We start from the raw sequence: 15564 nt of genomic DNA on the forward strand, positions 1-15564 counted from the left end.
AAAGAACAGATTATTAGAAAATGACAGTGCATGGACAATTCTGTTGTACAGTCACCATCACGACTGGATTGTATACATCAATTTCTTATTATGCATTTGTGATTATGAGAAACCCACTTGAAATGAAAATGTATCTCAGGATGGCTGGTATGGATATTAACGCTTTTACTAATAAAGCAGAGAACAATTTTTCGACCTTTTTAGGTCATCTTCAGGTTAATTAAGAGAGAGTTTGCAACTGACCTTTGCAAGGCACATGTCTTAGGGATGATAGTGTAAACGGGTACAGGATTGTAGGGGGCATTGCAGTTAAATGTTAGGTATAAAGTTATTCCTGTATATTGGTTTAATTGTGGTTTTAGTTGTTGGATAAGTAGGGCTTTTTGATTTTGCATTTATTTATATTTTTCCCCTACTTAGTATCTGGGTGTTTTCTACAGTTATGTTGTGTTTATTTGATTTGCAGTGTTAAAAAAAAACACTTTCACACGTTTTTGTTCTTTGAATCTAGTTTCCATTTATCTGCTTGTTTCTCCAGTATAGAAGTCGTGACACTTGTTGTATTGTATGTTAAATATAATATTGGTGTTGTGTTTCTCAGTGTAGTTTTTACATAGTATGGACTTTAGTTTTGTACCTGGTTTTTCAATAAATTTGGTGTTTACTGGAATGTTGTGTTTTGTTATAAGTTTTTTTCCAAATGCTGGTTATGTTTTTGCTGATGTTGGGAACATATGGTATGTAGCAGTGTAAGGTTTTGTAGTTTGTTGTATCTTGGGATTTATCATTGTTTGTTTGTTGTTGATTGTGTTGTTAATCTATGCATGTGCATACCATTTTTTTAACGGTTTTTGGAGGAAACTTGTTGATGTTAATGAAGTGTTATTTTATTTCATTGATTTTATCAGGTGAGTATAGTTTTGTGGCTGTGTGTTTTTGGTTTCTTAATATGTTGAGTTCTTGTTTTGTTTTACGTGCTGAGTCCCAGGAATGCATAGTCCAGTATGAATGATTTTTCTGTGGATTTCTGTTTTGAATTGTGTATTGGTTCTTGTTATCTTGAAATTGAGAAATGATATTTGGTTTGTTTTTCATGTTCACAAATGACTTAATGTTAGAGTGTGTAGAGTTAACGTGGTTGAAAGAACTAAGTGTGTGTGTTCTGCAGATGTGTATCCAGTAGTTGTATCATCAACATACTTGTATTAGTATAGTGGTGGATGTAAGGCTGAATTGATTGCTTGAGATTCAATCTGTGTCGTAAAAATGTTGGCTAGAACTGGTGACACAGGATTCCCCATACTTAAACCATTTATTTGTAGGTAGGTTTGGTCACTGAACATAAAGTTAGTTTTGGTGGTAGTGAATTCTATAAGGATTGCTAACTGGTTGCTGGGAGAAGTGTATCAATAAGTTGTGGGCTTGGACATAAAGTTCAAATCTATCTTGCAGGCTTCAGTAGTTGGGATTTCTGTGAAGAGGGAGATTACATCAAAACTGACCATTAAGGCTTTATAATTTAGTTGATTAAGAATAGATTTAAAGTTAAAAGAGTTTTCGAAAAAGGATCTGGCTGATATTGCATATTTAGAAGATGCTCATGTTGTGTATTTACAGAGGTTGTAGTTAAATAATTCATAGGTCAGCATTATGGGTTGTAGTGAACAATCAAATTTGTGAGGTTTGGGGGTGACACATTGTGAAAATGTTGTTCTATGCTTTATTAGTATAAGTGTTAATACCTGTATCAGCCATCCTGAGATACATAATAATGCATTCATTGTCTGAGAAATCATAAGGACAGATGTCTCCCATTTTCGTTCAAAAGGGATTAGGGGGTTTGCTGGCTCCCCAAAGTCAGAAAGGAATTTGCACTCAGGAGAAATTTTGGTGAAAGCATCTTCACCACAAAACACCAAATTCCTCTTAAAGTCAAAGGCCATCAGGGATATACCCATTAAGGTTACTCCCCATACAACTTTGAATTCATCCAGAGAAGTTATAGTTGAAGAGGATTTAAAAACATTCCCAAGTCAGAGATCCTCACTGGTTTTCCCAGTCAAGATATTTCAACAGTGTATCAAATCTCCACTTGCAAAGACAGAATTATGCTGCCTACTAATGTTTTGATTTTGACATTTTAAGCATCATGTCCATCTGCTACCATTGAGGCAGGGTATCTGAACTGTAAGATGATTCCCAACCCTCTGAGATGTTTCCAGTGTCAGTGGTTCAGAAACTCGAAGACATCATGTTATTGAACTTTAACGTATACCTGTTGTGGTAGCAAAGACCATGATGCCTGTGAGTGTAAACAGGAAACACACAGTGTTTAACTATAGTGGTTCAGTCCTTTCCTACATTTGTTTTTGCCCTAAGTGGGTGGAGGATATAGAGATGCAATGTTTAAAGACTTAAAAAATAGCTCCTTCCAAGAGGCACAGGAGCTACCATCCTCACTCCATCTCAGACATGATCCTGCAATCCATTCCATTGCTACAATGGGAATGCAGACAGATCTCTCTGTGCCTCCAACATTGTCATTTTACAACCATGTGAAGAGTTTTTTTCCCTCCACAGTTAGGAGAATTGATGAGTCAGCATCTACTCCCATCTCTGTACCCACCATTCCTTCCAGTGGCTCTCCAGATCCACTTCCTTTGGTTTTGTGCTCTGACATTTCCTTGGGTTCATCTTCTTCACCAGCTTTGAGATGCAGAACAGTTATTTGTTCATGCCCTAAGTTGCTGGAATCTTCATCCACTGAAAGAGACCAGCCCACTTGACACAGAGCAGAATCCATGAAGGTCAACAGACCTCCTTCCAATAAAGAAAAAAAATGTGGTCAGAAACAGAAGGGATCTTCAGCCAATTCTCTTCCACCTAAGTGAAAATGGCTACTTTGATACAGTGGAACCTTTGAGGTTTTCATTCAAATGTAGATGACATTAAGGTTTTTATTGATTCTTGTCATCCCATGTGTCTCTCCTTACAGAAAACATTTCTGATACCTGGTGATAGATTCACCTTTCAGCAATTTTCTTTGTACAGAAATGACAGGTTGTATGATGAATGAGTGCATGAAGGGGTGGCACTGCTGGTTGATCACCTGTAGCCAACCATGGATATGATCATAGATTAGTTAGCAGTACCCCCTACAAATATTTTACAACCTTGTCCAAATCAACATGCATCTTTCCAGCTCTTCCAATAAACAGCACTCCACATTACAAAGCTGGGAAGAGATTTCATTTGACAAGTTGTGGGAAATGGCTTAAACTGTTTTGTTAAGGTAAACATCAAACACTATATATTGTTGAGGTATGTGAAAAAGTTCTTTAGTGTTTACTGTTCAGTATACCATTGTACCATGTGGTTTAATTTAACTCATAAAGCTTATGGTGACTCATTTAAAATTAACATTTTGAAAAACAGAATACATTTGTAGATTTTAAGAATAAAAACTGTTCAAAATGGCTTGCCCATTATCAAATTCTGCATGTTCCAGGACTTGGAACCCTCAAAACTGCACAGTTAGATCAAACTAATAATAAAATAACAATGGGAAATGGCATGAGAGTATGCTGTCATGTATGAAATAATTATATGTGTGCTGACTATAATGGAGGTAAGTGGTTACCCTAAGATGGTGAGCCTGAATCATTGTATTTAATACTTTTGTCATCCTTAGGGTGCCTTCAGCACGGGTTTTGGAGAGTCACCCTCAGCTTGTATTGAAACTTGTGACATAAGCATCACAAATAAGCCAGATCTTCTAATATGGCATGGTATTTTGTAAATTTGGAAATCGTAATTAAAAGTTGTATTTGTAAATATATCTTCTGCCAATTTTAAATTCCCAGACAGTAAGCCTTCCAGGTTCTTCATGGGTAGAATTATCCAAAGTTAACCCTAGATGGTTGCATTTTGGTCATGAATCTGGGAACAAATGTTTTTTAGGCATTTTTTACCATATTTATTGTTAGTATTATAGTTATTTGATTGCTATGATACATGTTTTGTTGCCACAATTAAATAATCTCTTAGAATTAATTTTTTTTTTTTCAAAGTTTTACTGTATTCTAATTTTCAGGAAGATAAGAGGACCTTTAACAGCTTTGAAGATTCAGTCTTGCATTGCTGTACTTGGAGCTTACAGTAGTCTTACAGGGGCTTTGCATGAATCATTGCACAAGGTATTATATTGTATGTTCTTTGATGGAAAGAAATAATAAATTAATTGTGATTTGTATATCTGTTTTACTGCCAGGAATATTTTTTGTTCCATTATTTTTTTTGCAGCTGTGAATATAATGTCTCTTCCTTACAGTAGTATTTTTGCCACTATGTTCAGTGACTGTTTCGTGCTTCTACCACAAATTAGACCACTGTTATCTTGGGACCTCCTAATACTATTTAAATATTTTTTATTTCCTTTTCCAAGTATACACAGTACATATTTGTATGATTTACTTTAGTACATTTAAAATGGGTTTTCAATTGTGCACTAAATATAATAACCATAGTAACATACTGCAAATAAACTATATTGAGAGTATGGACAGTGTCTTGATTTGTTAGTACTAATACAGCAGAGTATTATTCAAAAGTATAACTTAACAGTCAGATACAGCATTGGACTGAAAGCTTTTTATCACTTATGACTAAAAAAAACTTATTACACACTTTAATTTTTATGATTTTTTGAAGTATCTTTATATTCCCGCAGTGATTTAGGACTTGTAATACACTCTTTCCTCTTTTCTTTTGCTCTAAGGAGAAGATCAAACAACCTCATTGTTTGTGTAGGTTTAGTAATAAAAGAATTCTGGTAATTCCCTACAGGGAAACAGATGTAGCTGATTGTTGATCTTTACGTAATAAATGTTACATCACAACGACATCAATAATAGTTGTTATCACACCACTTAATACTTATTTCAATTGAGAAGAATGTAATAGCATTTCAACACTGCTTAAACCCATTTTACATACAACTAGTATTTTGTTTTTCACATCTACATTGTTGGAGGTATAAACTCGAGTCAATTATTTTTGATGATTTGGTGTCAGGCATGTTTATCAAAATTAGTTTTATTTGTAAAATGTAAAACTTCATGTTTAAACATTTTTTACTAATTTTTCTACCTTGTTTCCTTTTTCAGGAGTATTATCCACATGTTGTTTCCCTTGTGATGTTTTTCCTATTAGCATCAATCTGCATGCAACTGTGTCTGGGTCTTACTATTTGTGTGGAGTTTGTAGAATTGAAGACCATACAACATTTAGAACAAAAGATTGCTGCAATGGGATGGGGTGAGTGTATGTGTTGTAACTGTCAGTTTAAACATTAATGTAATAATTACAAAGAAAATAAACTATTGTTCTAGTTAAGAAGGAACTTGGATACAGAATGTAATTAAGTTGGTTACTGCCATGAAGAGTAACAGGAGAAACTGGTTAGCTTTTAATAAAATGTCAGGCTGTATGTGTTAGAAAAGATTACTACACAGCTGACTTACAAATGTAAAAGTCACAAGTCATTAGAAAAAAGCACCCCCACAACACAGCGGTAAGTCTATGGATTTACAATGCTAAAATCAGAGGTTTGGTTCTTCTCGGTGGGCTCAGCAGATAGCTCGATGTGGCTTCGTTATAAGAAAACACACACACACACATTAGAAAAAGTGTAATTATAGTTAGAAAAATACAAATGTCAGGTTTCAGTAAAAATATGATAACTTGCTCATTTTTACAGTTCAGTAAAATGCATGTTATTATTTTTTCTAAACAAAAACTGTAACACTGACTTAAATAAATCTACAAGAATATTATACTTCTCTACTCTTTCTATTTATTTATTTATTCTCTGAGATATAATAATACCTCTCTTCAGTTTTTCTGTGTAGCAGTCTTTGTTACAAATGGTGACAAATATTTGATATTACATTTGAAATTACTCATTTACCAGTAGTGTGAAAGTGCAATTACTCTTCAAGCATTTTGCATAATTATAGAAAACTCACTCTTTGCTTTAAAGGATTACATGAAAGTGTATTTAATTTTAGGATGGGAAGTTTCTTAAACATAACACTAAAATGTCTGGTATGTTTAACATATGTACCTTTAAATGTTGTATATTTATAATGAATCAGTCAACCTTGGGCATATGAAGTATAAATAACGTTATCATTGTTAACCCTAACTTCCAGAAAGATCCACGTGTGTAGCTTGTAGTTAGACGTTATACAATGTTTTGTTTACAGCACAACTCACCTTAATTGTCTCTTTAATTATGCTTCTTTAACTTATTGTAATTAAGTCACCTGTTGTCTTTTGTAATTTATATATTAGCTAAAAAATAGAGATAAGAACAGGAAAAGTTCTAAACTTTAAATTACTGCTTAAACTTTTTATGACTTTCTCTCAAAAGCTGTGCCTATAATAGTTGTTGGAGCAACTCTTGCTGCACAAGTCTTGGAAGGTTTTGATCTAGACAGGTGAGTTTATTTAATAAGTACGTATGAAAGAAAACATTAAATGTGAAAGTGAGTAATAAACTAGCTATATGAAAAATTTCAGTGTTGAAGTGTTTGATAAAAGTTCATTAGAAAGTGTGTAAATTCTCTAAGACTGTTGTAGTTGTTTTAACTTTAAATGTAACCTGTATTCAAATTCTGCATGTTTCAGTGTACATGGAAGTGTCTGTAAATTATTTTAGTATGGATAAAAAAACTATTTATAGAAAACTTGTAACATGTGAGTGTTACCATAAAAGATTTTTAGCACATGTACTAAAATTGAGAGTATGTTTATAGAAAGATATATTACTTACGCTCTTATCTAAATAATTTTCCAGACAAAATCATGAAATGTGAGTGTTAATGTAAGATATTTTTATTACTTGTACACAAATCAAATGAGAATAAGCTTATAAAATCGAATAATTTTGTTGTTATATAATCTTATACAGTCTCAACTTTAACTAAAAATTTACTGATATCTTAGAGGAAAGTATTACATCTCAGATATGAAACAAATTTGTAAAATATTGGTTATTTTTCACCTAGGCATTTTACATTTCATTTCTGATTTTTTTATTATTAATAGTATATGCTACTTCCTATATCAACCTTCATATCTCATTTGTTGTTTGTCAGAGTTGTGAAGTCTTGAAATTCCAGAGTATTTTATACAGAAATTTAAGTGTATTACAGTGAACGTGTTTATCTTATTTAATATATGTCAAAGTTAAAACCACAAATCACAAACCAATGTTTCACTTATTCTCTTGTTTCTTTTACAACAGCTGGTGGTTATTGATTGGAACAAGTTTTTTTTATGCATTTGTTACCTCTGGAAGCATCATTGTGGTGGTAAGGACTAAAGTGTCTTAAACATTAATGTTTTACTTTAATAAGGGAAATTAAACATGAATAATTCTGTCTAAATGCAGTATGTTAGTCTTATCTGGTTAATAGAAGGGTTGTCACCTGAAGAGATCACTAAAATGTGTAAAAACTTTGTTATTGTTTGGCAATTTTAACATTTCCATCAAGTAAAACAATACAAGTTGTTTAAAAACCAAATAGTGCTGCACCTGAGGCACAATAGTAAAGAAATCAAATTCCATTCTGTTGTGGATTTGTTACTCAAGAACAGTTTGATAAAATATATAACTGGTGGAAACCATACTTAATAGTGTTTGAAACACACCTGTTCAAGTTTAATTTAATTAAAAATGTATGTTACAGAGAAAAATATGTATTTTTATTTTATCTTATTTGTTTAATTACTGATCCACAACATGAACTTCCTGTGTTAACTGAAGAATTTGTGGACTGAAACCAATGACATACAAAATCCATGAAAATTTTCTTAACAGAAATACAAAAAGAAATTTAAAGACTGCTTTAAATTGCATTAGATATGATAAAGATCTGTTAGATTCTGTACCATTCACTTTCCCCCAATTTTGAAATTTAAACAGGAAATTGTTACAGTATGTCATATACTCAACAAATGTTAATATTAGATCATATTTCAGTTTCAAACTTTTGTATAGAGTATTAAGTTTACTATTAGAGAGCAACTGTCAGTGCTCTAACACACAAACAGTCAACATAAGTACTGATGAAGTGCAAACAACTAATATAAACAACCAATGAAACACAAACAACTAACATAAATGATCACTGAAGTGCAAACAAATAACTTAAACAACTGATGAAGTGCAAACAAATAACTTAAACAACTGATGAAGTGCAAACAAATAACATAAACAACCAATAAAGTGCAAACAACTAACTTAAATAACCAATGAAGTGCAAAGAAATAACATAACCAATAAAGTGCAAACAACTAACTTAAGCAACTAGTCAAGTGCAAGCAAATAACTTAAACAATTGGTCAAGTGCAAACAACCAAATTAAACAACAGGTTTGTCTTTTCACATTAAATGATTTGAAAGTCAAAGCTGGTGTTGAAAACTTTGATAAACACATGTAAATGAAATTTAATGTATGATAATTGTGGCATACGTTACAACAATCAGCAAACAAAGTGGTTAACCATTCCATCTTTAATGGTGTGATTTAAAGTTGACAAAGAAGTCTTAAAAAAGAATTAAAAAGTTATTACAGTGGTCAAGTTTTATCAGGGTTATTTGATGCAGTACTCACTTTGTCACATCTTAAGATTATGAGAAATATTAAAATGAGTGGTCACTAGAAATCAGAGAACTTATTTAAAAGAGAAGAAAAAATCTGAGTGGTGTGTGTAATCATTAATTATCCCAAATATAGATCATTATCTGACATGAACTGATTGCTTAAATTGATTGGTATTTTAACAATCATTTATGATCAATTATAATAAGAGTTATTTAATCTGGAAGATAAAACTAAACACTGGACCTTCCCTCAGAGGAAATTCCCCTTCTTTTACTCATGTTACTTAACCATTTATCTTTTATATATATATATGTAAAAATGGCTGGTATGGGTTGACAACATTTTTTTTATATAGAGGAGTGAACAATGTTTCAACCTTCTTTGGTCATCGAAGATGTTTGAAATATTGTTCACTCCTCTACATAAAACCTTTTCTCAACCCATACAAACCTTTTTACATATATATTTTTCTGTACAAGTGGGTTTTCTCATCATCACGGATTTATCTTCCATGGAAAGTTTTTCCATTACTGTATGTTACATGAATGTCCAGGCAGAAGCGATGTCTAGGATGTGTACTTATATATATGGATGAAGAAAATAAATGCTTAATGGTGTTGTAGACACACACAGTTGGTATATGCACCAGTATCTACAGTTGGTTAAGAAATTAATATGCTAATGATATAACAAAAGCAGGTTATATTAATCTAGGTCATACTGTCATGGTAGTAAATGCTGAAACCACAGAATAATTAAGTAAGTTTTCAATAATATTCATCATTATTTACACAGAAGGGTTTAATCTTCTTTCTGAATTTTTAACAAATGCAGTAATTATTTTTTTTAATTGAAACATTTGTGGAATCAGAACAGTATTTCAAGGTGTCAATCGTTAAATGTCAAGAATACACTTTAAAGCATAGGTGCTTTACTTTCATTTCTCCAAATTAATCATTCTTTTCATCTTATGGTGTTAACCACACTCTGTATTTATAATAACCTTGAAATCAAAGAAAATTGTATAATGTTTCTGATGGAGAGCTGTTACAGAGTTACAACAATTTTCTCAGAAAGTATAACTTCTTCCAAGTTCCACTCTTTAGTTATTAAAAATATCTTTAATTTTTCTTGTTATTTTACTTGGTGGATTATTACAAAGGTTGAAGTAAAACATCAATCTGTATCTTTACAGAACAGCAAGATTGGTTAGGCATAAGTTAATTTCAAATGTGTTTCATCAAATGTCTTTTAACTAAATGTGTATTGGACCAACTCAGTGCTGAAGAAAAAATGGTGAACGTAGTTCTAAATTTACTGGTACATGTAGACGAAATTTCATAAGCTTTTAATAAAAATCTCCAAGTCTGTTGTGCACAAAATATCAGATTTTACAAAAGTATTTTTACTTATGATACGTCTGTGAATTACTGATGTCAGTTCGACTTAGGTTCTGACATGTCAGTGTGTAAGGTGATATTCATGTGAAGAATAGTTTTGGCTACAGTAAAGCTTGAGTATTATATTTGCATCACATCTATGACCTCCAGAATACACTATCCCTGTATGTTTTATCTGGTGTTAATTCTTCTTTACTATGATATTTCACTATATCAGCAATGGTAAAATGAATACTTTATAACTCAATATCAAATACAAAATATCGTCCTGAACGGTGCTCTGGAAAAGGTTACAGCTTGCAGACTTGGACCCCAGACATACGTGCAGTCCTTTAAAATACCAAAACTCTTAAGCTAAGATTGATCTATGGCACCCAGTGAAAAGTGTGATCATATGAAATGCTGTTAGTTTTGGAATATAAAATATCTTTTTTTAATATTTTCATCTGTTAGCTTGAATAAATACAATCTTTTATTATCACTAGATTGAATATTTGAAAGTGAGTACAATTTTGAATTTGCTCTATCAAAAGTGATGAAAATAAGATTTTTAAATGGGGTAAGTTATACCTAAAAATTTACTGCTGTTAATCTAAATCATTAGATAGAAAAGAATTATAGATCTGAATGTATTTTATAAAGTTTTGTGAAACTTTTTAGCAGTACTTGTGCTGTTTAATTTATTAATTTAACTCTCAGTTATCTCAATGAAATGTAAGCAAAGGAAAAAATGTTCCATAATCTATGACCAGTTTCATTGTAAAGTCCTGAGAAGACTGTTAATAGATTATATGAGTGCAAATAAAAATAATGATGTATTTGAAGAAAACATACATATTTTATACTCTCCAGAAAAAAACCTGTACTTTAAGGAATTATGAAGGTTTTTATGTTTATTATTTCAGTTTACTTATCATTATGTAATTAAATTGGTTGTTAGGAAGAAAGTATAGTATATTTAATATTTTTCACTGGAAGCTGTACTTGTTGCTCTACCTAACTGTGAAAGCTGAACTAAGGAGGCAAGAAAAAATAAACCCACAGCTTCAAAGAAGAATATTGAATAGGTGAGAGTTAATATTTTTGAGATTTTAAAAGCAGTAGTAAATTTTTAAACCACAAGGGTGGTATATCACGTGTTACACAAATATTATCTGTTCTAATAAGGGATCAGTTTATTTTCAATAAAAGTATATAAAAATACCTACTTAGAATAGTATAGTACTAAAAGAATTGTAAATTAATTGTTTTTTTATATGAAAATAAACAATCCTGAAATAAAATATCCAATCAAGTTTAGGTCAACTTTTTGGTTAAGATTAAGAAGGTATATTGTAATTTCTAAGATAGCTAACTTTATCAAATATTATTCTGTTTTCTATTAATCTTGGTAATGAAATGAAATCAAATGAAATGGAAATTTCATTTAAATACAAATTTATTAGCCTAATATTAATAACCTTTCAAGTTGCTCTGGGGCCTATTAGGCCCCACTTTTCGTAGGAGTGTTAAACTTCTATTTAATACTGTAGAAAAAGACTTGTAAAGAATGCTAAAATAAAGCATTAATTTATTTTTAAGGGGGTAGGGTATGTATGCCTAATGCTTAGTGTGGTAAATCTAAAATTAGATAGTTTATATTGCTAATGGTTAAAATGAGCACACGTTTGGCAGCATAATATATGTGGGATGCTATTAACAGTAGCTAACAGTTTTTAAATAGATATGGTACTCTTGAAATGTTTTAACCAATCACCGAGTGTTTAAAATATAAATTGTGTTATTTGAGTTGGAACTATGAAATACTTTTTTGTTTTTACCTATTTAAAACTTCAGGATGGTAAAAAAAATCATTTTTTTTATTAAACAATAACTTTCTTTCAATGTTATTATAAAACTTCTTTCAGAGCAACATTTTTTGTACATACATGAGAAACTTCTAGGTATGTTATGACACAAGGTTTCTTTTCCAAATGCTTGTTTTGGCTTTACAAATATCATTCTTAATATATTCCACATACCATATAGAAGTGGTACTACTTTTATTTTTTTTTTTTTTTAGTTTGTTTTTATATTTTAGAATTATTTTTCCCAATAAGTATTGTTTTATTATTGTACTGTTTTATATAAGTCAAGATTATCCAACAAAAAATAATTTTAAAAATTCTGAATTGTAAGTTGTATGACTTGTATACTACTTTAACTGGTTATTCTTATTTAAAGACACCATTTTACTAACTTTCACTATATTTTTATTCTCTTTCTCTATAAATATTTGTGTTCTATAGATCTGTTTCTTTTCCCTGGGTTTCTATATTTGAATACTGATGTTAGTTTGTTTAGAAACATTTCATTTAAGTTATTTACTGTAGTTGTGTATGAATTTTTCATGTATTTCTACCTTTTCTCATTAATATAATATTATTCTGGCCATATTACTTATTCTGTATATGTATAATTTATAATTTTGCTTTTTTATCATTCTGTTGAGGTCAGTAATTAGTGTCCTCCAGTGGAAGTTTAGGTTGTAATTCAAGGTTACAGCCTTTCAAGAACTTGAATTATTATGCATTATGACCAGTTTTGGACGAACCTCCATTTTGTTGTGTTACATATAATTTAAAATAATCTAAAACTGAGTTAAATTTTAATTTAGAAGTTAATTAAATGCTGAGACATTTAAAATTTATGATTTTTCCAGCAAAATTGACACACACAGGTCTTCTTTCTTAACATAAATATATTTTAATATATCAGGTCGTCCCATAATGTCCAAAAATTTAATACAGAAAGTACATCATCATTTCTGTCTTTGTAGAAAGCTTTAATGACTAAAATATGTAGTAGGACATGTATAAAAATGTTGAGACAAATAAAAGAAACTAACCCAACTAAGCTTTTTCAGATCATTAATGAAATAAACCGTTATGAAGATTAATGTGTCTGAGGAGCACATTAAGCATATAATGCTTTATGAGTTTAAAAAAAAGGCAATAGTGCAGCAGAAACTACACAAAATACTCAAGGTGTTTATGGTGCAGAGTTTCTCAGTGAAAGGAAATTTTGAAGGTGATTTCAGAAATTCAGATCAGGTGATTACAGCTTAAGTGATGCACCACATTCAAGTCATCCTGTTGAGTTTGATGAAGATTGTACTGTAACAGTTGAAGAACTAGCACAGAAGCTTAATTCAACCCATTCAATAGTTCGTAGTCATCTCCAACAGCTTGGAAAGGTGCCAAACCTTGTAAAATGGATCCCCCATGATTTGACAGAAGCTAACCTCAGAGCAAGAGTGGACATTTGCACTTCTCTGCACTCTCGTCAAAGTTACTGACTGGAGATGAAAAATGGATATTTTATAAAAATGTTAAGTGCCACAGACAATGAATGGCTCAGTGAAAATAAACTGGCTAAAGCACAGCCTAAAATGGACCTTCACCCTAGGAAAGTCTTGTTAAGCATTTGGTGGCATATTGGTGGTGTGATCCACTTTCAGTTGCTGCCACTCAGTGAAATGATTACATCAGACTTCTATTGTCAAACGTTAGAGCATTTGAATGTTGCAATGAAAAAAAGAAGCCTGCTTTGATCAATCATAAAGGTGTTGTAATAAACCAGGATAATGCATGGCCTCATACAGCAAGGATCACATCTGCAAAGACTGAAGAGCTAGACTGGGAAAAACTTCCACATCCTCCTTATTCGCCAGACCTTGCCCCCTTTTATTATTATCTATTTTGACATTTACACTACTATCTTGATGAAAAAGAGCTTGGAACAAATGAAGATGTCAAAACTACCCTCTCTACATTCTTTTCCTCCAAACCCCAAGAATTTTATAGAAGTGGCATTCAGAAGCTTGTGAATCGTTGGCAGGAAATGATTAATAATAATAGAACATACATTACTGATTAAATAACATTAAAAGCATTTGAAATCCTTTTTCGTTTTCTGAATCTAATATCAGACATTACTTCAGGGATGACCTGATACAAACAATAATACAATTTATAGTAATGATCATTACAAATAGTTATTACAAATAACGATTTATTTGCAAAAGTTGTATAAACTTATAAACAATATTGAGTTTCTGTCTGATTTGGACTGAATATTTTATTGATGGTTCATGATAAGCAAATGAAATTCAAGTTGATATTGCTACATTTCATGTAATTGCTAGTTAACTAGCTCTCAATGATCACATGAGTTTTTCACAGCCAAAGTTATACAGTGTATTAATAGAAATACTAACGTCCAAAGTAAATTTCTTGAAGTAAAAGGTTTGTAATGTTAAAAATCTATAAGTGTTCCTGATCAGATAAATGTAGTTTCCCAGTTAATAACTATTTATTACATGCATAGCTTCCAAGTTTTGTAGTATACCAACTGTAGCAAACCAACACTATAAACTGTTTCCCAGTGTGTCAGTTTATAAATGTTAAGGAAAGATTAAAGAAATTTTAGTTGCAACAATGTGTTAGTGCTTTTGTAAAACATATATTGTTGATTCTTGCCCTTGAGAATTTTCTACAACTTTAGATAATGTGCAGGAATTTTGCAGTACAGATTTAACACTATAAGTTACATGCATTTTTAAAAATAAATCAGTTACAGAATGAAAATAACCACTCATGTAGTTAGTACTAGAAACTGGATAATCCCATTACTGTGTCACTTGTGAAGTGAGGAACATTGTGTTTAAATGATGTGGTAGATGGTTTCAACCTGATCATTTCAAGGTATATGATATACAGTAGAACTAGTTGTCTTGTGTTTAACAGTGGCACATTCACCACACATTTTGTTTGGAAGTTAACAACTGTCCATATTCTGTTCATTCTCTCTTCTTCTCAGACTTAATTATTCAGATGTTCACTTCTACTTTGTGATAAATGTTATATCAAACCTCCCATTAAGGATGCTCATTGCTCTAAAGTTAATTCAGTTCAACCTAAATATACTGTATTATATATCATTTCATTACTACCATGATAGCTCATGTGATTATGAAAACAAGAAAGAATAAATCCAGGATTTTAAAATGTCTAATGTGTTGTGTAAAATATTAAGGTGTGTATGATTTGATTCACTTCTTAGTTGTATTTATGAGCATTGTTTATTTGTTTTAAAATTGTTATTTTTATTTCCCATGAGATATGGCCACGACATGGCCAGGTGATTAAGGTAATGTAAGGGTTGCAGGTTTGAATCCCCATCACACCAAACATGCTTGCCCTTTAAGCCATAGGGGCATGAGAATGTTATAAACAATCCCACTATTTGTTGGTAATAGATTAACCCAAGAGTTGGCAGTGGTTGTTGATAACTAGCTGTCTTCCCTTTAGTCTTAGATTTAGATTTCTAAATTAAAGACAGCTAGCACAGATAGCCCTTGTGTAGCTTATGCAGAATTAAAAACAAACCAAACAAAATTCATAAGATAATTAAGGCTAGTTTGTAGTTTCCTTCACACATTGAATCTTGTA

General features: G+C 31.3%; 1 protein-coding gene across 5 annotated transcripts in view; it reads left to right on the forward strand.

Annotated features, from left to right (window-relative positions):
- Nucleotides 1–15564, forward strand: part of LOC143237832 (uncharacterized) — a 247443-nt gene that overhangs the window by 214475 nt on the left and 17404 nt on the right. For all 5 annotated transcript variants that reach the window (XM_076477475.1, XM_076477476.1, XM_076477473.1 and 2 more), the window contains 5 exons: nt 4094–4196; nt 5166–5316; nt 6434–6500; nt 7310–7376; nt 11051–11139. In XM_076477475.1, the coding sequence (XP_076333590.1) occupies nt 4094–4196; nt 5166–5316; nt 6434–6500; nt 7310–7376; nt 11051–11139 (477 nt within the window). The remainder of the gene's footprint in view (nt 1–4093; nt 4197–5165; nt 5317–6433; nt 6501–7309; nt 7377–11050; nt 11140–15564) is intronic.

Source organism: Tachypleus tridentatus, chromosome 13 (genome assembly GCF_004210375.1).
Source record: "Tachypleus tridentatus isolate NWPU-2018 chromosome 13, ASM421037v1, whole genome shotgun sequence".
NCBI lineage: Eukaryota > Metazoa > Arthropoda > Merostomata > Xiphosura > Limulidae > Tachypleus > Tachypleus tridentatus.